Source organism: Oncorhynchus mykiss, chromosome 7, assembly GCF_057628025.1.
Source record: "Oncorhynchus mykiss isolate SJ-2025 chromosome 7, ASM5762802v1, whole genome shotgun sequence".
NCBI lineage: Eukaryota > Metazoa > Chordata > Actinopteri > Salmoniformes > Salmonidae > Oncorhynchus > Oncorhynchus mykiss.
Window position 1 is genome coordinate 16,638,813 of NC_143028.1, and position 23,688 is coordinate 16,662,500.

At 42.6% G+C, this 23,688-nt stretch overlaps 2 protein-coding genes and 1 long non-coding RNA gene across 7 annotated transcripts in view; 1 reads left to right on the forward strand and 2 right to left on the reverse strand.

Moving 5' to 3' along the window:
* Positions 1-21,429, reverse strand: part of LOC110528814 (tyrosine-protein phosphatase non-receptor type 4) — a 33,655-nt gene extending 12,226 nt beyond the window's left edge. For all 3 annotated transcript variants that reach the window (XM_090240450.1, XM_090240451.1, XM_090240452.1), the window contains exons 1-10: positions 20,976-21,429; positions 16,481-16,635; positions 3,461-3,568; positions 2,668-2,710; positions 2,493-2,571; positions 2,310-2,354; positions 2,147-2,199; positions 800-920; positions 413-500; positions 120-208 (exon numbers count right to left, since the gene is read on the reverse strand). In XM_090240450.1, the coding sequence (XP_090096576.1) occupies positions 120-208; positions 413-500; positions 800-920; positions 2,147-2,199; positions 2,310-2,354; positions 2,493-2,571; positions 2,668-2,710; positions 3,461-3,568; positions 16,481-16,618 (764 nt within the window). In that variant the 5' untranslated portion in view covers positions 16,619-16,635; positions 20,976-21,429. The remainder of the gene's footprint in view (positions 1-119; positions 209-412; positions 501-799; positions 921-2,146; positions 2,200-2,309; positions 2,355-2,492; positions 2,572-2,667; positions 2,711-3,460; positions 3,569-16,480; positions 16,636-20,975) is intronic.
* LOC149982332 (uncharacterized) lies at positions 11,507-14,865 on the reverse strand. Its single transcript, XR_016497128.1, has 2 exons — positions 14,138-14,865; positions 11,507-14,030 (listed from the first exon to the last, which is right to left on the reverse strand). It is a non-coding gene; the product is annotated as an uncharacterized LOC149982332 (long non-coding RNA).
* A 722-nt stretch (positions 21,430-22,151) lies between the features above and the next one.
* Positions 22,152-23,688, forward strand: part of LOC110527502 (ras-related protein M-Ras) — a 6,669-nt gene continuing 5,132 nt past the window's right edge. For 2 of the 3 annotated variants that reach the window (XR_016497129.1, XM_036982995.2), the window contains exon 1: positions 22,183-22,350. The gene's annotated coding sequence lies outside the window, so the exon portion shown is untranslated. Of the gene's footprint in view, positions 22,351-23,688 lie in introns of all 3 variants that reach the window. The other variant, XM_036982997.2, reaches the window with a different exon arrangement.

Sequence of the window (23,688 nt, forward strand, 5' to 3'; positions counted from 1 at the left end):
TTCAGAGCTCGAACCACCCAGTTTATAAAACTTTTTAGGATCTGTGTGTCCCATCCAATGGCTCCCCTATATGGAGAATGTGGCTGAATGTGGAAATATACTCAATTGATTTGACTCACCATGGAAAGCAGTTGATTCGTACCCTGTTCTTATAGATGACAATCCCAGTTGACATCACTCCGATTAAAATCTCAGTGTTGCTTTGATCCTGTAACGGAGGAGGGGAAAAAGGGCAGGGAGGATTGTAAGGTGTCCAGACTTCCTGTGGGTGGGTTCTACATAACAGAAACCCTATAGTTGGGCAATGGAGAAGGGTGCTAACCGCCACACTGTCTAATGAAACCACGTTGAAGAAGGTTGATTGGGGAGCATAGTATGCATGCATCACTCCATTTCACAACTGAACACTTACCCTTGCATAGTGCAATTCGACTCCATAGAGCTCTAGCGTCCGTGCTGTGTTTAGATAATTGAACTCTGACTGGGCAGGAGGCAGTCCCCTGAAAGGAGAAAGAGTGAGAGTGAGAGATAGGGAGAGAGAACGACTTTAGTTGGCTCCACAGGCCATTCAGGGAGTAGGCCAAGCTACCATCTACGTGAGAGGCTAAACAATGACAGCCCTTGTTCTGACCTGGGCACAAAGTCTGAGCCGCCTCAACCTCAGCTGCAGTGAATGAGCAGAGTCCATCCCTGTTTAATCTACAAGTTATTTGATATTTTCTGTGCATTTCCCGTTTTACACCAATTTATCCACACACACACACACACACACAATATCAGTTGAGAGATTGCTTCTTACTTGTGTTGCTGATGCTGTTTGGCAATCTCTTTCTCAAAGTCATGTGGTGCGTTGGGGATGAAAGAGTATCCGGAGAGGTAGCCGGGCAAGTTCTCGTTCTGACTGTAGTCCCCTAGCTCAGCTGCAACACAACACAAAGCACACAGTGTGTGAGTGTGTAAGTGTGTGTGTGACACAAAGCACAATGAAGCCTTTACTCCTCTCCTTCTCTCCCTCCTGCACAGCTCCCATTCGTTCACACATTTTCTGGTCAAACTTCTCCTTTGTGTGCAAACGGAAAGAAGCAGGACTTTTGTAGCTTGAGAGGAGCCAAACACTTGACTTTTTTTTGTCAATGTTTAGAAAAGAGAGACAGAGAGATGAGTCGTCCTGCTGAGTGTCTCAGTGTTTCCATACTGTATAAACAGTCTGCCTTCTTCCCAAATGGCACCCTATTCCCTCTATAGTGCAATACTTTTGACCAGGGCTCATAGGGTTCTGGTCAAAAATAGTGCACTATATATGGAACAGGGTGGCATTTGAAAAGGGAGCAGACATGAGGAAGTTGGGGGTTAAGTGCCTCTATTTCCGAAACACTTTAAGAAAAGTATGTAGCACAATAATGTGAGTCAATTAATAAAGAGCCTTGCTCTTTCATTTGAGCAGAAACTACATCAGTATGTGAACACAGTGGGAAAAATGAACAGTAATATCCCAGTATACACTAACTATCCTGGTCTGAATTGTGACTGACAGACAGACTGGCACTTGTGAAATGTCCTCCATTCTTTTGTTGTTATTACAGTAAGTGCGGTGAGACCACCATGGCCACTTTCCATTTCCTCCTGTGACCTCTATACCTCCCACATAGCGTGATACGTTTACTACAACCCCACGAGAGAGTCAGCCAGCCAGTCAGCCAGCAAGCCAGTCAGTCAGTCTGTCAGTCAGTCCGTCAGTCAGTCAGCCAGCCTACTAAGCTAACAACCAATGAGCAGTGTTCTTCTGCCCTGCTGCCAGCCTGGTTGTGGCGATTGTGCTGTTACTCCTCCCCTCTCAGCAGCGTATTGGGGTCAATGTGTAAACAAAGACCCGCAGCAGCCAGGCCACATGAAAGCAGCATCATTACAAGACAAGTACAGTATGAAGTAGTATTACAGTCTGGGGTTTCCAAGCTACTGTAATATCCTGACCCCCCTCCCCCCCCCCCCCACGGTGGATATTAGCTGGGAGATAGGGAAAATACACTACGGAACATATTCTATCATTAGTACAGTTAGTTACAAGGTGTCAGGCAGAATGTATGCGACCATAAGTCAGTCGTACAGTTGTAGTTGAATAGCTGAGAGGAATAATCGAAGTACTTACACTGAACGGCGTATGAAGCAAGAAGAGCGGCTGTGATGTACGGACACGGCAGCCTGCGAGCCGAGGACTCAGTTATTACTCAAATTCACTACATGAAGATTATTCAAATGTTTGAATAAACCAACCAAATACAGAGCCGTGCGTTTATCAAATCCACACTCACCTCCCACTGAGTAAGTCCTGTTTAATCTGCAAAACGTACTGGTACCTAAAGGGGACCCAAAACAGCAAGGTGAAAACAGAGCTTTTAAGTCCACTTTAATCAAACTGTATGGAGAATAGCATAGAGGAAGGCCTATAAGTGTACTGCTTATTTCTGTCACAATGCCACCCATTAAGCACTTACCTTGTATACTCCTCCTGGAGTTTATTGGGGTCGGTTACAAAGAATTTAACCCTAAAATTCAAACGGTGTGAAGATCCCCCTGAAGGAAAACAAACAACCAGATTAATGGGACTAAAACGAGCGATAAATAGAATATTGAAAATACTCGAGAATATTCTAAATGTATCAAACATACTTTTTAATTGCTTTCTAATCGGTTTGGTTGGATCCAGCCACCTCTGTAAAATATGGATAGAGACAACCGCAGACACGGTATGGGACAAGAGGGAAAATAGGCCATTAAAAAAAAAATGAAGATACATTTTTACTCAAAACATTAGAGCAAGTTCAGAATAGAAATCAAACTGTCCTGCGAGATAGAATCATCAAAAATATACATACGTATCAAAGTCTGAATTTCAGCTGTCACAAATGAACATTTGCATTGTTATTTTGTCAACTTTAAATAAACACAATCTGTAGCCTCTAAACACTATTCTAGCCGCTGTTTCAACTCTATCGTTTGCCGATCATGACCCATAACCTTCTTAGTATCTCAAACGGTTTGCTGCAGAAACGCCACAGTTTGCTGACGGGGCTGGAGAGAGCCCATTCATGAGATGCTGCTATGCTGCCGATCAGAGTGTTTGAGGGGATCGGCCAGAGCAGGGCTCGGCGTACATCCGCTAATCCTGATCACATAATAATGAGTCATTTTGGAAGCCAGTTGATTTGGAGATCAGTGATTCTGCGCCGTCCGACTGCAATGTAGTCCGACTGCAATGTAGTCCAACTGCAATGTAGTCCGACTGCAATGTAGTCCGACTGCAATGTAGTCCGACTGCAATGTAGTCCGACTGCAATGTAGTCCGACGAGGCCTCACCTGACCTGTTGCGACAGCCTGTTGAAATAAACGAGACAATCGAGCAGCTCGCTAATTACCTAGCGTACGCAAGATTTGGTTCTGGGCTCTGAGAAGAGGCCTCACCTGACTGTCTGAGGAGTCGTCGGCCAGCTGTAGGCCGAAGTAGTCTCTCTCCGTCAGCTCCAGGTGCTTGAACACTACATCCAGCAGGACCTGTCCTTGATCGTGCTTCTGCAGGGAGAGAAACCAGACAAGATCTTCACAATCCTGTAGTACAGATATATGACCATCTCATAATACAGACAACTGAATTATGTGTTGGCCATAAAGTGATTGACACCTCCAATAAAGAGTAGCGCAAAAATACTTATTTGATAGAGGGCTGTTGTAAAACTATCACACAACTATGTGTAATGCTTACCCTACTGGGTTTCTAACTGAGGCCTCACAGAAGTGTCAGGGCAATGTGCAACTACAGGCATCCGGAACACAGAACCAGACCATGTATTATTTACAGAGAGCTGTGAGAAGGAAGGAACACAAACTATACTACACACAGTGACTTTGCCTGATTTGATTGGCCCATGTCACATAGGCTACTAGTAGTAGGAAGACCATTGGTCCGCACATGGAGCCTTGAGGAACACCATACTTCTCAATCTCAACTGAGGCTCGGCAATCACAGTCTACCTTGTAATGTCAACCAGGCAGGAAAGCAGAAAAAAAGCATGTTTCAATCACCTAACTACATACGCCAATCTCTCAGTAATGTAAAGAAACTGGACCAACCGGTTGACTGGCATGTTTCAGTGAAACAGTGATTTCCATGGAGCTTCACTATGACCCCCATGCACTGAAACGGAAGTACTTCTCTGACTGTGTTTGACTGTGTCACTGGCATTAAGTGATCAATAATGTAGAGGAAATGAATAATAACTGAAAACCTTCAGTATCTGCATAAATAAGAAAACACCACAAGGGCTGTGGCAGTCATGACATTTTGTCATCCGGTTATTGTCGTGCAATAGTAAGAAGGATGTAGTTGAATTTAGCTGAATAAAATAGAAGGATATTTTTCCCATTAAGTGGATATGTTGAGGGTAAAAGTGATCATTTGAAACAGGTCCTATACACTAGATGTTCAGTTATTTGGCAACTTTAGTTGGGAATGATACAAACCTTAATGTCTCAGAAATTAAAATATATATGGGATGCATGATGAGACTATAGACAATTGATGATCTGAGAGAGTCGCAGAAAAAAAGAAGCTCTGTCCCTTGTCTCAGGCTGCACTGCACAGCTGTTCTCTGATCAACTGATCCTATTTTCACCCATCAGACAATTCTAAATTTAATCTGGTCTAATATGTAAAATTAGTTTCGATTTAGATTGGCTCATTATCAAATGGGCGGGAACAGGGGCAAGGGGGGGAACAATCCGTATGCACGTATCCTCTCCACAAATGTCTTATTAACAAACTATAGTTTTGGCAAGTTGGTTAGGACATCTTAGGTTAGGACAAGTCCTTTTTCCAAACATTTTTTACAGACAGATTATTTCACTTTTAATTCACTGTATCACAATGTCAGTGGGTCAGAAGTTTACATACACTAAGTTGACTGTGCCTTTAAACAGCTTGGAAAATTCCAGAAAATTATGTTATGGCTTTAGAAGCTTCTAATAGGCTAATTGACATAATTTGAGTCAATAGGAGGTATACCTATGGATGTACTTCAAGGCCTATCTTCAAACTCAGGGCCTCTTTGCTTGACATCGTAGGAAAATCAAAAGAAATCAGCCAAGACCTCAGAAAAAAAAATCGTAGAGCTCCACAAGTCTGGTTCATCCTTGGGAGCAATTTCTAAATGCCTGAAGGTACCACGTTCATCTGTACAAAGAATAGTACGCAAGTATAAACACCATGGGACCACGCAGCCATCATACCGCTCAGGAAGGAGAAGCGTTCTGTCTCCTAGAGATGACGGTACTTTGGTGCGAAAAGTGAAAATCAATCCCAGAACAACAGCAAAGGGCAAAAAGTATCAGGTACAAAAGTATCTATATCCACAGTAAAACGAGTCCTATATCAACATTACCTGAAAGGCCGCTCAGCAAGGAAGAAGCCACTGCTCCAAAACCGCCATAAAATAGCCAGACTACGGTTTGCAACTGCACATGGGGGGCAAAGATCGTACTTTTTGGAGAAATGTTCTCTGGTCTGATGAAACAAAAATAGAAATGTTTGGCCATAATAACTATTGTTATGTTTGGAGGAAAAAGGGGGGCGGCTTGCAAGCCGAAGAACACCATCCCAACCGTGAAGCACGGGGGTGGCAGCATCATGTTGTAGGGGTGCTTTGCTGCAGGAGGGACTGGTGCACTTCACAAAATAGATGGCATCATGAGGCAGGGAAATTATGTGGATATATTGAAGCAACATCTCAAGACATCCGTTGGGAATTTAAAGCTTGGTCGCAAATGGGTCTTCCAAATGGACAATGACCCCAAGCATACTGGCATAAGGACAAAATGGCATAAGGACAACAAAGTCCATCACAAAGCCCTGACCTCATCCCATAGAAAATTTGTGGGCAGAACAGAAAAAGCGTGTGTGAGCAAGGAGGCCTAGAAACCTGACTCAGTTTAACCAGCTCTGTCAGGACGAATGGGCCAAAATTCACCCAACTTATTGTGGGAAGCTTGTGGAAGGCTACCCGAAACGTTTGACTCAAGTTAAACTATTTAAAGGCAATGCTACCAAATACTAATTGAGTGTATTATAACTTCTGACCCACTGGGAATGTGATGAAAGAAATAATAGCTGAAATAAATCCTTTTCTCTACTATTATTCTAACATTTCACATTCTTAAAATAAAGTGGTGATCCTAACTGACCTAAGACAGGGAATTTTTACTAGGATTAAATGTCAGGAATTGTGAAAAACTGAGTTTAAATGTATTTGGCTAAGGTGTATGTAAACTTCTGACTTCAACTGTATGAGCAGCTGAGAAATAAATATAACACTTAATTCAGTCCACACATAGCTAAAGGAATGAAGGAGAGAGAGGAGATGGAAACGCACGGTGGTGAGATATTCTGTAGCTAAAGGAATGAAGGAGAGAGAGGAGGAGATGGAAACGCACGCTGGTGAGATATTCTGTAGCTAAAGGAATGAAGGAGAGAGAGGAGGAGATGGAAATGCACAGTGGTGAGATATTCTGTAGCTAAAGGAATGAAGGAGAGAGAGGAGATGGAAACGCACGGTGGTGAGATATTCTGTAGCTAAAGGAATGAAGGAGAGAGAGGAGGAGATGGAAACGCACGGTGGTGAGATATTCTGTAGCTAAAGGAATGAAGGAGAGAGAGGAGATGGAAACGCACGGTGGTGAGATATTCTGTAGCTAAAGGAATGAAGGAGAGAGAGGAGATGGAAACGCACGGTGGTGAGATATTCTGTAGCTAAAGGAATGAAGGAGAGAGAGAGGAGATGGAAACGCACGGTGGTGAGATATTCTGTAGCTAAAGGAATGAAGGAGAGAGAGGAGGAGATGGAAACGCACGGTGGTGAGATATTCTGTAGCTAAAGGAATGATGGAGAGAGAGGAGGAGATGGAAACGCACAGTGGTGAGATATTCTGTAGCTAAAGGAATGAAGGAGAGAGAGGAGATGGAAACGCACGGTGGTGAGATATTCTGTAGCTAAAGGAATGAAGGAGAGAGGAGGAGATGGAAACGCACGGTGGTGAGATATTCTGTAGCTAAAGGAATGAAGGAGAGAGAGGAGGAGATGGAAACGCACAGTGGTGAGATATTCTGTAGCTAAAGGAATGAAGGAGAGAGAGGAGATGGAAACGCACGGTGGTGAGATATTCTGTAGCTAAAGGAATGAAGGAGAGAGGAGGAGATGGAAACGCACGGTGGTGAGATATTCTGTAGCTAAAGGAATGAAGGAGAGAGAGGAGGAGATGGAAACGCACAGTGGTGAGATATTCTGTAGCTAAAGGAATGAAGGAGAGAGAGGAGATGGAAACGCACGGTGGTGAGATATTCTGTAGCTAAAGGAATGAAGGAGAGAGAGATTACAAACAGATTACCGACCATTTTGAATCTCACCATACCTTCTCTGCTATGCAATCTGGTTTCAGAGCTGGTCATGGGTGCACCTCAGCCACGCTCAAGGTCCTAAACGATATCTTAACCGCCATCGATAAGAAACATTACTGTGCAGCCGTATTCATTGATCTGGCCAAGGCTTTCGACTCTGTCAATCACCACATCCTCATCGGCAGACTCAACAGCCTTGGTTTCTCAAATGATTGCCTCGCCTGGTTCACCAACTACTTCTCTGATAGAGTTCAGTGTGTCAAATCGGAGGGTCTGTTGTCCGGACCTCTGGCAGTCTCTATGGGGGTGCCACAGGGTTCAATTCTTGGACCGACTCTCTTCTCTGTATACATCAATGAGGTCGCTCTTGCTGCTGGTGAGTCTCTGATCCACCTCTACGCAGACGACACCATTCTGTATACTTCCGGCCCTTCTTTGGACACTGTGTTAACAACCCTCCAGGCAAGCTTCAATGCCATACAACTCTCCTTCCGTGGCCTCCAATTGCTCTTAAATACAAGTAAAACTAAATGCATGCTCTTCAACCGATCGCTACCTGCACCTACCCGCCTGTCCAACATCACTACTCTGGACGGCTCTGACTTAGAATACGTGGACAACTACAAATACTTAGGTGTCTGGTTAGACTGTAAACTCTCCTTCCAGACCCATATCAAACATCTCCAATCCAAAGTTAAATCTAGAATTGGCTTCCTATTTCGCAACAAAGCATCCTTCACTCATGCTGCCAAACATACCCTTGTAAAACTGACCATCCTACCAATCCTCGACTTTGGCGATGTAATTTACAAAATAGCCTCCAATACCCTACTCAACTAATTGGATGCAGTCTATCACAGTGCAATCCGTTTTGTCACCAAAGCCCCATATACTACCCACCATTGCGACCTGTACGCTCTCGTTGGCTGGCCCTCGCTTCATACTCGTCGCCAAACCCACTGGCTCCATGTCATCTACAAGACCCTGCTAGGTAAAGTCCCCCCTTATCTCAGCTCGCTGGTCACCATAGCATCTCCCACCTGTAGCACACGCTCCAGCAGGTATATCTCTCTAGTCACCCCCAAAACCAATTCTTTCTTTGGCCGCCTCTCTTTCCAGTTCTCTGCTGCCAATGACTGGAACGAACTACAAAAATCTCTGAAACTGGAAACACTTATCTCCCTCACTAGCTTTAAGCACCAACTGTCAGAGCAGCTCACAGATTACTGCACCTGTACATAGCCCACCTATAATTTAGCCCTATCAACTACCTCTTTCCCAACTGTATTTAATTTATTTATTTATTTTGCTCCTTTGCACCCCATTATTTTTATTTCTACTTTGCACTTTCTTCCATTGCAAAACTACCATTCCAGTGTTTTACTTGCTATATTGTATTTACCTTGCCACCAAGGCCTTTTTTGCCTTTACCTCCCTTCTCACCTCATTTGCTCACATTGTATATAGACTTGTTTATACTTTATTATTGACTGTATGTTTGTTTTACTCCATGTGTAACTCTGTGTTGTTGTATCTGTCGAACTGCTTTGCTTTATCTTGGCCAGGTCGCAATTGTAAATGAGAACTTGTTCTCAACTTGCCTACCTGGTTAAATAAAGGTAAAATAAAAAAAATAAATAAAAAAGAGAGGAGGAGATGGAAACGCACGGTGGTGAGATATTCTGTAGCTAAAGGAATGAAGGAGAGAGAGGAGGAGATGGAAACGCACGGTGGTGAGATATTCTGTAGCTAAAGGAATGAAGGAGAGAGAGGAGATGGAAACGCACGGTGGTGAGATATTCTGTAGCTAAAGGAATGAAGGAGAGAGAGGAGATGGAAACGCACGGTGGTGAGAAATTCTGTAGCTAAAGGAATGAAGGAGAGAGAGGAGATGGAAACGCACGGTGGTGAGATATTCTGTAGCTAAAGGAATGAAGGAGAGAGAGGAGATGGAAACGCACGGTGGTGAGATATTCTGTAGCTAAAGGAATGAAGGAGAGAGAGGAGATGGAAACGCACGGTGGTGAGATATTCTGTAGCTAAAGGAATGAAGGAGAGAGAGGAGATGGAAACGCACGGTGGTGAGATATTCTGTAGCTAAAGGAATGATGGAGAGAGAGGAGGAGATGGAAACGCACAGTGGTGAGATATTCTGTAGCTAAAGGAATGAAGGAGAGAGAGGAGATGGAAACGCACGGTGGTGAGATATTCTGTAGCTAAAGGAATGAAGGAGAGAGAGGAGGAGATGGAAACGCACGGTGGTGAGATATTCTGTAGCTAAAAGGTCATGTCACACAATTAACAATAATACATTTAAAATAAAACTATTACTAGGGCATTCAAAATAAAAATGCACTATAATTGTAGGCTAACTGTTAGCTACCCTGCACAACCAACAGCATCGCCTAGGACTATAAGTTCCCTCCCAGACTTGTGGATAGAAATGTTGGAGCGTAGCATAAGGTAACCAGTCTACCCAGTATGGATGATGATCCACTCAAAGCCGATTATTCGAATGTGTTTAATTTTGGAGTATAGGCTAGACCTATTATGGACCAAAGACATCTTAAATCTGTTTAGTTTTTTTGCCATGCGTAATATGCGGTAGGCTAAGTTGTATAACGGCACAAATATAATTTTGATTCATAAGCTCTTAATATGCGTATGGGTGTTCTGAATGAATCATCAACCTTAGAAAGCGCTGTCCATTACTTTGTGTTCAGCTTGGAAACAACATCCACAACGACCATGTTTCACACTCAGTTTCAACCTGCTGTTGAACTCCTTTCTTCAAATTGATCATCACAGTGAGGCGGGTTTAAAATCACATACTGTTTTGATGATAAGTGTTTGATGTGATTTTCGACTGCATTTGCATTGATGTCAGAGTGGTTAGAGGTACAATAGAGCCCTGAGTTCCAGGCCATTAGGACCTGATGTAGGGACAACAGAGCCCTGGGTACCAGGCCATTAGGACTTGATGGAGGGACAATAGAGCCCTGAGTACCAGGCCATTAGGACTTGATGGAGGGACAATAGAGCCCTGAGTACCAGACCATTCGTACCTGATGGTGGGTCAACAGAGCCCTGAGTACCAGGCCATTAGTATCTGATGGTGGGACAACAGAGCCCTGAGTACCAGACCATTAGCACCCAGACCGTTAGCGAGTTGGGTACTACCACAACATGTCCAGAGTGCATAAGAGGAGATTACGAGTCACGTGGAATTTTACTACGGTCATCATGACCATAGAGGTCAGCAGCTATCAGGTCATACTCTCTCCAACCACTAGGCTAATGCACAGTAGCCACGTTGGGGAACCAAACTACCAGCCAACGAGGGGCTTTACTAAAACACTGAAGCTCTCCAGCTCCAGTAGTTAAAACAGATGCCTGTTAGAAGCCTTCTTGTAGATTCCCTGTGCAGTGCAAGTATTGGAGGTGGTGCATGCATGGCAGTAGAATGCCAGTGGACATGATAAAGGAGCTGCCAGTTGTCATTCAGTACTGACTTCACCTGTGTATACATGATGCGTGTCTGTGCACACTGGATGGTTCCCAGAGGAATGAACCGACATCACCGCCAACAAACCATATGAAACACATATGCACACAAACATGAGGGCCTGTATTCACCTAAAGACAAAGGACTCCATAATGGCAGCTCTGTAGTCCCTGACATGGACTCGTCTTAATTCATGACCAGGGGATTAGTGGGCTGCAGCAGAGTAGATTTGACCCAGGACAGAACAAAAAGTATCGGGGCAACAGAGATGGTCGTGGGTTAGACTGAGGTGCTGTTGGGTATGTGTTATAATTAGGGGGAATGCACTAATATCATGCCTCTCTGCCCCCGTTCCCCACAGTACACCACACGGGACAGATATCCCCTATGCTTGGCTCGGAAAAGCCATTGTGAGGTTTGCAGTTCCGTCCTGGTAAGTGTTTACTCCATTGGCTAGTGACCCCCGGAGTCTCCTTTAAAACCAGAATGCCAGACATTCTGCTGTCTCTGCTATGCTGCTATTAATGACAGATATCTAAAATTATCCAGGCTCCTTTGATCCCTACTACTACAATGCATCTGTACTTTAATGTGCAATTCCACCACATTTCAGCCACATTTTCATTATCTCAGCACAATACCAGTGTCTATATACTATAGTGAATTCGGAAAGTATTCAGACCCCTTGACGTTTTCCACATTTTGTTACGTTACATGTTAAATTAAATGTTTTTCCTCATCAATCTACACACAATACCCCATAATGACAAAGCGAAAACAGGTTTTTAGAAATGTTTGCACATTTAACATAAATAACTTATTTACATAAGTATTCAGACCCTTTGCTATGAGACTCGAAATTGAGCTCAGATGCATCCTGTTTCCATTGATCATCCTTCAGAGGTTTCTACAACTTGATTGGAGTCAACATGTGGTCAATTCAATTGATTGGACATGATTTGGAAAGGCACACACCTGTCTATATAAGGTCCCACAGTTGACAGTGAATGTCAGAGCAAAAACCAAGCCACGAGGTCGAAGGAATTGTCTGTAGAGCTCAGAGACAGGATTGTGTGAAGGCAAAGATCTGGGAAATGGTACCAAAAATGTCTGCAGTAAAGGTCGACCGATTAATCGGAATGGCCGATTAATTAGGGCCGATTTAAAGTTTTCATAACAATCGGAATTCAGTATTTTTGGGCGCCGATTTTTAATTATTATTATTTGTTTGTTTACACCTTTATTTAATCTTTATTTAACTAGGCAAGTCAGTTAAGAATGCATTCTTATTTTCAATGACGGCCTAGGAACGGTGGGTTAATTGCCTTGTTCAGGGGCAGAACAACCTTGTCAGCTCAGGGATTCAATCTTGCAACCTTGCAGTTAACTAGTCCAACGCTCTAACCACATTGCACTCCACGAGGAGCCTGCCTACGCGAATTCAGTAAGCCAAGGTAAGTTGCTAGCTAGCATTAAACTTATCTTATAAAAAACAATCAATCAATCATAATCACTAGTTAACTACACATGGTTGATGATATTACTAGTTTATCCAGCGTGTCCTGCATTGCATATAATCGATGCGGTGCGTATCGTTGCTCCAATGTGTACCTAACCATAAACATCAATGCCTTTCTTAAAATCAATACACTGAAGTATATATTTTTAAACTTGCATATTTAGCTAAAAGAAATCCAGGTTAGCAGGCAATATTAACCAGGTGAAATTGTGTCACTTCTCTTGCGTTCATTGCATGCAGAGTCAGTGTATATGCAACAGTTTGGGGCGCCTAATTTGCTAGAATTTTTACGTAACTATGACATAACATTGAATGTTGTGCAATGTAACAGCAATATTTAGACTTATGGATGCCACCCGTTAGATAAAATACGGAACGGTTCCGTATTTCACTGAAAGAATAAACTTGTTTTCGAGATGATAGTTTCCGGATTCGACCATATCAATGACCTAAGGCTCGTATTTCTGTGTGTTATCATGTTATAACTAAGTCTATGATTGATAGAGCAGTCTGACTGAGCGGTGGTAGACAGCAGCAGGCTCGTAAGCATTCATTCAAACAGCACTTTCGTGCGTTTGCCAGCAGCTGTTTATGACTTCAAGCCTATCAACTCCCAAGATTAGGCTGGTGTTACCGATGTGAAATGGCTAACTAGTTAGCGGGGTGTGCGCTAATAGCGTTACAAACGTCACTCGCTCTGAGACTTGGAGTGGTTGTTCCCCTTGCTCTGCATGGGTAACGCTGCTTCGAGCCCAGGTAGGAGCGAGGAGAGGGATGGAAGCTATACTGTTACATTGGCAATACTAAAGTGCAGGTCAAAGGTTAATGAAATACAAATGGTATAGAGAGAAATAGTCCTATAATTCCTATAATAACTACAACCTAAAACTTCTTACCTGGGAATATTGAAGACTCTTGTTAAAAGGAACCACCAGCTTTCATATGTTCTCATGTTCTGAGCAAGAAACTTAAACGTTAGCTTTCTTACATGGCACATATTGCACTTTTACTTTCTTCTCCAACACTTTGTTTTTGTATTATTTAAACCAAATTGAACATGTTTCATTATTTATTTAAAACTAAATTGATTTTATTGATGTATTATATTAAGTTAAAATAAGTGTTCATTTAGTATTGTTGTAATTGTCATTATTACAAATACATTTTTATTTTTTTTAAATCGGCCGAATAATCGGTATCGGCGTTGAAAAATCATAATCGGCCGACCTCTAGCCTGCAACATTGAAGATCCCAAAGAATACAGTGACCTCCATCATTCTTAAATGGAATAAATTTGGAACCACCAAGGTACAGAGAGATCCTTGATGAAAACCTGCTCCAGAGTGCTCAGTTTCTCAGACTGAGGCGAAGGTTCACCTTCCAACAGGACAACAACCCTAAGTACACAGCCAAGACAACGAAGGAGTGGCTTTGTGACAAGTCTCTGAATGTTCTTGAGTGGCCCAGCCAGAACTCTGACTTGAACCCGATCAAACATCTCTGGAGACCTTAAAATAGCTGTGCAGCAATGCTCCCCATCCAACCTGACAGAGCTTGATAAGTTCTGCAAAGAAGAGGTATGAATTAGGGATGCAGATATATCGGTGAACATATCTTGATGTCTAGTTTAACGCGGAAGTGCAAAACCGATGTCAAAGCTGAAGTGCATACCTATATAACGTAGGTACATGACGTAATGACTTCTGTGTGGATTGAGCAGTCAACAAGTCGAGCAGTCATTTGAAAGAGTAACACGATTTCAGAGAGACATCTCAAAGGCGAAATCGATTAAAGCCAAGATAATGGCATTCATTGCCCTTGACAATCAACCGTTCTCTGCCGTGGGTGATGTTGGCTTTCGCCGACTGGTCGAGCACCGGTACACACTACCAAGTGAGATATTTTTCAGAAGTTGCCCTACCAGAGTTACACAGTAATAGCGTCACTGCTATTAGCTTCACGACATACATACTATGGAACGCCGTTTGGGTCTTTGCGTGTCAAAAAAGATTCAGTAGCACTGTCAAAGTTGTACAAAAAAGTCTGCAAACAAGAAAACACCGGCCACGAACGATGTGTTTACAATACCACGTTGGTAATAAAGCATAATTTGTTGTACTGCAACTTCTGGGGTAGCTGCTAGCACCAATTCAACCTGCCTGAAAACAATGACCATGTAGAAACTGCAGTCATTTTCATTATTCTTAGCAATGATTTAGGAATCCTTGTAAGTATTAGCTAGGTTGCCACTTGTTGTTCGCCTATTGAAATTTAAGTTCATGAAAATAAATAGCTAGCCAGCTACTTAACCCTGTTGCCCAAAGCAAACGTTATAAGCAGCCAGCTAGCTTTATCTGGCTAATGAGGCTCGACCAGACCGGGTTATGTGTTGTGAAGCTAGCCACAATACGGATTAGGCACAATAGTGGAATTTGCGGTTTGCCTTCAGAATAAAAGTATGTAATTGACAGTGATGCAAATGAATACAAATAGTAGAATTCTGTCATACTTTTATTTTGAAGGCTAACAGCAAAGTCCACTATTGTGGCTAATCCTTATTGTGGCTAGCTTCACATAGATGGGTCCGACGACCATTAATCAAATAAGAACTCTTATAAATTAGGGTTATTTTAGATGATGACAGCTAGCTATATAGTTAACGAGCTAACTATAGCTACTGAAACAGATGTCGTTTTGCTATGTTTTTGGGGAAGAACATTGTTCGCATCCATGAGCTATCTAGCTTTTTTTTAAATGACCAGCACTGTAGGTGTGCGAGACAACTTTACCAGCATCATAGCATACTTATATATGAATCGTTGTGACATATGAAATACGAGTGATAGTGTAATCAATGTGTAATAACTACGCAAAAAATGTACGAACGCGTTAAATTATTAGGTGACGTGCAGTCATATTCAGGTCCTGATTGGTCAACAAGCTTATTTGACACGTCTAGTAGTGTTAAATATTATATTTTTTGACACGCAAAGACCCAAACGGCGTTCCATAGAAATCCTGGTTGAGAATGAAACAACTTAACAAATGAACCACGAAACAGCACAGCAAATAAGTGAAATAAATATGTTTTGATAATGTTTTACTGGTAATGGGGACATACATAAATGCCAATAAAGTAACTTTTTGGTCAGTGTGGTGTGTGTGTGTAACCTTTATTTAACTAGGCAAGTCAGTTAAGAACAAATTCTTATTTACAATGACGGCCTACACCGGCCAAACGCGGACGACGCTGGGCCAATTGTGCACCGCCCTATGGGACTCCCAATCACGGCCGGATGTGATACAGCCTGGATTCGAACAAGAACTGTAGCGACGCCTCTTGCACTGAGATGCAGTGCCTTAGACTGCTGAGTCCATGTGTGTGTGTTAACTATTTAACTGTACTAGAATGCTTAAAAGGGAGCTAAAATTTTAAATATCTGTATTGTTTTTTGGGCAAGGAAAATATTGGATATCGCTATCGGCCAAAAATGTCATATCGGTGCATCACTAGTCTGAATACTTTCCGAATGCACTGTATGTGAAAAACATCTTGTAGAAAAATATTTAAGTTAAAAAGTTCTACCCGATTACATTTTTAAACACTAAGATTTGTGGGGAGCAAGAAAATACTCTGGCTAGAAATTCACTGCAGGTTTCGATAAATCAAATTTTTTCTTAGTTTTAATCCTACCCTGTGATGTCAGAGAAGCATTTTTTTAAAAGACATTCCTTATCTTTTTAACTACATATCATAGAATCACGCCGTTTTCACATATGCAGACACTAGTATGGTTCTGGAGGTAATGAATATGAGGTTGAAAAGTGGCAGAATTGCCCTTTAAACAAAGTAATTTATCTTTATAGGCCTACTTGGTTATTGTGTAGCCTATTGATAGACAACTGGTCTAGAGAAGAGAGAGAAGGCACTAACTAACCCAGTCATTTTCTATGGTGAGATGTATGGCTGTACAGTCAGTGTAGATGCCGGGAGTAGTATAGTACAGTACTTACATTAACTTTGAAGGCTTGAACTGTGTTATCCAGCAGAAGAACATTACAGACCACCTCTGTGTGCTGCCTGTCTTGTGCCAGCTCTGATGCTCGGACATTGTCGTTACTGCCAGCTGGCAACCGGGAGCGTGAGGTCATTACTGTCCACACTGGGTCTGCAACACAGAGAAACAAAACAGAAGGGTTAGGGACCTTATATTATACTGCATTTAAATACATTACATTGTTCCAGAGTGGCGCAGCGGTCTAAGGCACAGCATCTCAGTGCTAGAGGCGTCACTACAGACCCTGGTTCGATACCGGGCTATATCACAACCGGCCGTGATCGGGAGTCCCACAGGGCGGTGCAAAATTGGCCTTGCGTCATCCGGTTTAGGGGAGAGTTTGGCCGGGGTAGGGAATTTGTTCTTAACTGACTTGCCTAGTTAAATAAAACAATTGCAATGGAGAATGGTTAGCCTCCTCTTCAACACCAGTATACCATTTCTCAAAATGTTGTTCATTTTCATTTTTTTTTAAACAGTTGGCAACGGCATAATTGAGTCAAGTAAAAAGAATAAAGACAACGCACTCCTCCTTAAATCTGTGACTGACGCTGATGATGTCATACTTCATTCGAGTAATATCTAGAAAGAGATCCCCGTCAGATGCAAGGCCCTTGATCCTTTATGGTCCATGCTCTTACAGTCAGGCTGCAGTACAATGAAAGGATTCAGTGATGCATGACCCAGTTCACTACTGCTGGGAGGAAGAGAGCTACACACACTAAAGAGGACTTCCCCAAGAGGGTTAGCAGTCTTCACGTCCCCACCAGAGTCCCCACAGACACACACATGCACACACACACCACACACACTCTCTCTCTCTCTCTGATGGATGCTGTTAGGCCTAATTCTGAGTTATAAAGTTGTAATGACAGGGGGAAGGGTGATAAATACTTATTAAAATCATATTTCACTATCATATCCAATTTTAGGGAGAAAAGTGACTGCAGAAACATAGAAATTGTTTTAAAACAACTAAGCTAGGCTATATCACCTTTGACCTTTTTCCTGCATGACATCATCCATTGACTGCACACAGAAAGGTCCCGAAATAAACAATGGCCACACCAGCAGCAGAGTTTTTGTCAGTGACAATGATGTTCCTGTGAATGTCACAGTGCAACACACAAAGACACGCTGAGTCGCTGTACGGTGTTGTCAGACTGGACCCGTCTCCAGAACTCCCACATGGGCCAATACCCTGTCACGGGTCCCAACTTCTCACAGTTAAGAGGTTAAATCAGGGGGATCAGACGCTTCAAAACCTACTGGCTATTATTCTATCATGTTTATCCTTCCCATTATTTAAACGTGTTTTTAACAGTTCACATGCACTTTGTCTATGTTTTCCATGTTCTGAATTCTTGAATGAAATGGTCAAACTAGGCCTAAACAATATCTAGGGAGTGGAGCTGTCCTGGCCTGAATCAGACCTTATTATCTACTCAAGTCTATTCAGGACATGACCGTTTTTGTTTACGCCTACCAATAGAAAAAAGCCAAATGTCCCAATGAGTCTCAGGTTTAGACTAAGGTTATTTACAACGTAGGCCCTCCTTTGAACAAAGTTGCAGTCCAAAAACATAACCTCCAGTGTGCAGATGTCAACACATGGAACAGTCACAGTAGAATCCTAATAAACATACTGATCCATATATACCTACTTTGACCTTCACTGTCATTGTTTGTTTACTGTGTTTGTTTACTGCACTTTCTATCACCATAGCATCCAGGACAACCACACAAAGTTGGCAGTGAATGGCCATGGCAGCTAGCCTTGAGTGTGGGGTGGGTCCATCCAATAACCATGAACTTGAGGGATGGGAACAGATAGACTGTGTGTCAGTGTCAGTGTAACCCGCTTCCAACCTGGCTCGCCTGCCAACACCACCACCCACCATAACAGAGTTCAAATCATAGGCTGAGTCTCTGGGGCTGAGTGACCTTTCAGTAATAGAGCCACAGCTCTGGATTGCTGGAGCTGCGTGGAGAGACCAGACAGACACCATGCCAAATGCAGAGGAGCTACCTTGAATCCCAATGCAACTCCTAGGCCCTAGACCGAAGTTAGTAACCTAACCGCTGAATAAAGTAGGCTACACATTGCTTTACAGATCAATCAGGTGATATAATGGCCTACCGTTGTCTTAGTATTTTCACAGCAAGTACAACAGGACAGCATTACCCATCTGACACGGTATAACTATGGGTTATAAAGCAGAAAAATATTGTGTACTTAGGCTACATTCCTTCTTCAAAGCATCTGTGTATAATAAACTGTTATGACAGCTAAGGGACATAATCGTTTTATTAAACCTTGGCTCCTGAAACACTCCCACCCACTCCAGCACTGGATTAGCATGCTGTGTGTACAGTTCAGACACATCTCTCCCCCCAAGAGAATACAGTACAAACAACAAGGGTCATGTTCATTAGGCATGAAACAGGAAAAAAAAGGGACTGCTTGGACTTGTCCAATAACAAACACTCATTTTCATTTCAACACGTTTTGCTATAGTGTGGTCTACTGAACACAACCCAGGTAGGTTATGTTCCACACACAAAGGGAGTTCCCCTTCCTCTCAGATCTTCCACTCTGCAGACCTCAGTCACCACATCTGAGTCCCAAATGGCATATATTCACCATAGGGCTCTGGTCAAAAGTAGTGCACTATGTTGGGAATAGGATGCCATTTGGAGGGCTACCATCATTAGATCAACTGTGGAGCACCACACATACATCACAGATCACACACTCATGCGTGACACTAGAGAGCGTATGCCCTCTTTTTTTCTCTCTTTCCACTATTCTCAGTTTTTTCCGTGCGTGGCCTAGTAAGCCTTCTTAACATTGTGAGGCTAAAGCCAACAGTAGCTAAAAAGCCATTTAACCCTGGGCACAAATCTAAACAACATTGTTCACGACAGAAGAGATTCACTCTGAAAAGGATTCTGGGTCGCAAATTAAATCAGCTGCATTCCTTTGCAACATATGTCCACACAGAATTGAGCATAATGATGAATAGCCTAACAAACACAAATATGTTGTCGATGGCTGTGAGCTGGAGGGTAGAGAGCGTTGCCATTGATAGAAACCCCTTTGAGGCCATTCTCATTCTCCCTGATTCCTTCCTTCCTCCTCTCCCATTCTTAAAGCTCCATTGGCATTTGTTGCTACACATCTCATTCATTCAGATATTTAGCCCCAGCAGCAGTGTAGCTACTAACTCACCACCCCGAACTGTGGAGGTAGGGACACTACAGTGTAGACCCCCTAGTGATTCATCCTGTTTTAGAGCTTCATGAGCACATATGTGTTTGTCATTTACCACACACTTTTTCGTTGTCTGCAGCACACACTCCGTTGCTCGGTTTCATCTGTTTCAGCACACTCCCCCTTCTCCCCAATCAAATCCCATGTACTCCATCACTCTCATTCACTGCACTGTCAAAAAAAGCCTTGCACTTGACAATAACTGGCCCAGTCTAAAAAATGTGAGGCTGCTTTGGACAGATGGAGAGAGATGGAGCCGTGTGGGTAGGATACAATCCTCCTCTTCTTTCCACCCTTTCTCATCATTCTCCACTATAGCCCTGCAGCTCTTTATCAGAGAGAGAGAGAGAGACAGTTGAGATTGTGTGATAGCAAATGGCTGCTCCTCTATATTCCACTATGGTCAGCAAGGAGGCAGGGGAGGGAATATTATGATGACATCAGTGGGATTCTATAGATTCCAGGGACGATGCCATTTCTGTGAAGCTCTATTCGCTCAGCCTTTCTTTGTAACAGCAGGTAGATTAGAAGCCTAGTGTTTTTATCAAGTCAGTCGGTGCACTAAACTAGAGCGTCCATGTTTCTTGTGATAGGAACCGAGCACGGGGTCTTGCATCCAGCAGCATGAATACGACATGAATATGTGTCATAACAGCATTATTACAGACAAACAAGACTTGTACGTAATTCTGAGTGGAGTTCATTATGTCAACCAGCTAAACCAGTGTGTAGCCCTACCTGTAATCAGAATCAGTGGGGTCTCTCTGTGTACTGATTCAAGAAAGAGGTTTATCCATCTATTGACCCAGACATATATTTAGCCTCTACCTTCTCCCCTGGCCTGCACTCCCTCCCAGAACCAGACATAGGTTAGAAGTGCACACTCTATTCTGTTCGGTTCCATTCTAGTTAACTGTAGCCTATAAGCCTGTCAACTGGCATATGACAGAGACAGAAAAATAACAAATTGATGTTAGCTAGCTAGAAAGCTAGCCACCAGGCCATCACATACTTGTCACTGTCACTAAGACTAGCATCAGCTAACGCAGAGGTGTAGCTATACTGTCTCTGGATAGATGGGCAGCTAGTTAGCTAACTTGCTACATCAGCTGTGCTATGCAAGCTAGCAAGCTAACCATGGCATGACGTTATTATTATGCAGGCTGCTTAATGTTACCTTCATAAACTGCGCCGGTAGAGTCCAGGTTTTGAGGGATAAAATCAAGAAGTGGGCGAGGTGGTGCAATTCAACCGCTGCAGGTCCACAGAAACCTCCTCATCGTTAGCAGCAGCATCCACTCGCTACGGCCGCACGGGTTCGTTTATTTTCAGCACCACAGCGATGATGGACCCAGGCAAACGTCAATACAGGACGCAACCATTGTAATGCGGGTAAGGCAAGCACTGGCAGGTAGGTATGATCACACAAAAAAACAGAACTTCCTTTCCGCGGTCCCCAAACTGTAGTTCAATTCAAAGACAATCCCGTGTGAAGACGTTTATCATTTATATCGCTGAAGCATAAACCATGGGGCATCAACGAAACATGGCGTGAACTCCACAACACATTTTTTTGAACGGGGGTTGATGTCTGTCAAACTAGTAGGCGTGGCATTTGAGGCGCAGGTTTCACGACACGCACGCGCGCAGCCTACATTGTGAGAAATGGGGGAAATATGAATACTATTATTATTATTATTAGATTGTAGGTAACTTCAAATATTTTTTCCATGAATGTAGTTTGTGTTTGATATATTAAAAGCTTAGTAAACATGTAGTTACTTTTGCAAATAAATATCCTATACTCCCATCTTGTGGCCAATTCGATGTCCATGCCACTTCTTTTTGAGATGAATGGTAATAACTGGATTATTGTATATAGTTTCAAAATGAAACGCAGAAACTCTGATAGTGATCCCCATTATTGTACACTCCCATTTAGAACTGCTCGCTTTTAGGTAACACGTAAGTAACAATAAGGTATGGCCCACTTAAAATGATTCATATGGAGTTTGTAAGTTGTTAATAAATAGTTCTTTATTCGTTTTTGTAGATAGTTTATAGATACTTTGTAAATAAGCAATAGGCTATACATTGGTTGAAAATATAATTATTTTTACATGGTCACATCTGGATTTGAGTCACTATGGAATGCTCCATTTCTACAACAAGGGGATGCTGTTCAAATGTTGTCATACTTTACCTCCAAAAATGGCAGGTTAAAACCATAACACATTGAAAGTCAATAATTGAAGCACTTAAATTAAGCGCGACAAACTCTAAATGGGACCTATAACCATTAAAATAAGGGATTATTTGCGCTAAAATAACAAATGTTGACCCCCCTTCTCCCGCGTGAAGCAAACCTATCGTATCAGCTGTTGCAACGCAAAGTAACTGTTACATTTTTGTGGCAGATGCTGGACTTTCCAGCAGCTGTGATATGAAATGGATTTGATATAAATGTACAGCTCTGAATGAGGTCAGCTTTACAACATGAGAAGGCAGGAAATGTGACTTCATGCAAGCGACTTTACAGTAAATATATTGGGGTAAGCTATTTTATTTAATCGGCTACGACATATTGCGATGTTTTGGGATGTCTGGTGTTTTAAGATGTAAAGTCACGGCTAGCTGTATCCTACTGAAATGTGTGTGAAAGTCCAATTATACCTTGGAATAATATGGTATGGCGAGCCATTTTACAATACCGAATCGCACTTTATCTGGTTATGCCTAAGCAAAGAATTGTTCAACTTTATTATGGGATCGAATTTGGCACTATAAAAACAAAACTGTTCCGTGGGGATATGGGATTTTGTGAATCACAGATGAATGGGGATTTATGAATCACAGAGCTGACTGATCACAAATGAGGTGTATGTGTGCGCGAAGTGTGTCTGAGAAATAAGGAATCACCCAGACTACATAGTCCTCGATCAACAGGTTGGTAGGTAGGTAGGTAGGCCTACATAATGTGCGATTAGAACAGCATTAAATCATCAACTAGATTCAGCCGCGGGACGATTTGTACTTGAGCTGGTGTTCGGGGGCTGGAACATAATTACAAATAATTTGTAGACTACAAATTGTCCACAAGGACCCCAAATAGATATGATGTTATAATTACTGTTTTATAACGTTATATAAAACAGTAATTTAATAACTCGCTGTCGTTTGAATAAGATCACATGTCTCTCTATTGTGCGTGGGAATACTTGGGAACAGATTTGTTAAATTAAAATCACTTGGAGCTGATTTCCTGGTGTTTTTTACAGCCTTTTATGTAAAAAAAAAAGTGTTTTTGTTGTTGCTCTGAACACTTTGGGGGACAAATCAGATCATAAGGTCTCCTCAGGCCCCAGGTTCGACTGAGAATTGTTATTGGTTGGTCTGCCCTTGTCCCATTCTCTGGCTACAAATATTGTTCTGGAGGGCCTGTAAGTTCCACAGGCATCTGGGCTCCGTTCCGGCTCCGGCCAGCGATGCAGGCTACAGTATCCACTGAGAAAGGAAACCCTCCACTTCCCGCCATTGTTGACTGCAGGAAGGAAGAACTCTCTGTGTGACCTCATCCTGTTAGGCCAGTGTCATTGTATGGAGCTGCAGGCTAAGTTTCCTTACTCATGGCGTGTGTGTGTGGGTGGGTGATTCCCTGACTTAAGTACGTCAGTAAAGATCCAGCAGACAAGGACTAGACTGCTACAGTACAGACCTCAGCCTTGTTTGAGTGTTTGATGTTTTCAGTGGAAAAAAAGAGTGGGTATTCCAACATAAGAATGACACTGTTTTGGCCCAGTGAGTAAGCAACCATGTAAGGGATGGAAGATAAATTACTGTGTTTTCTATGCATTGCAGTGAAAAAGAAGGATCTCTGCTTTTATAATATT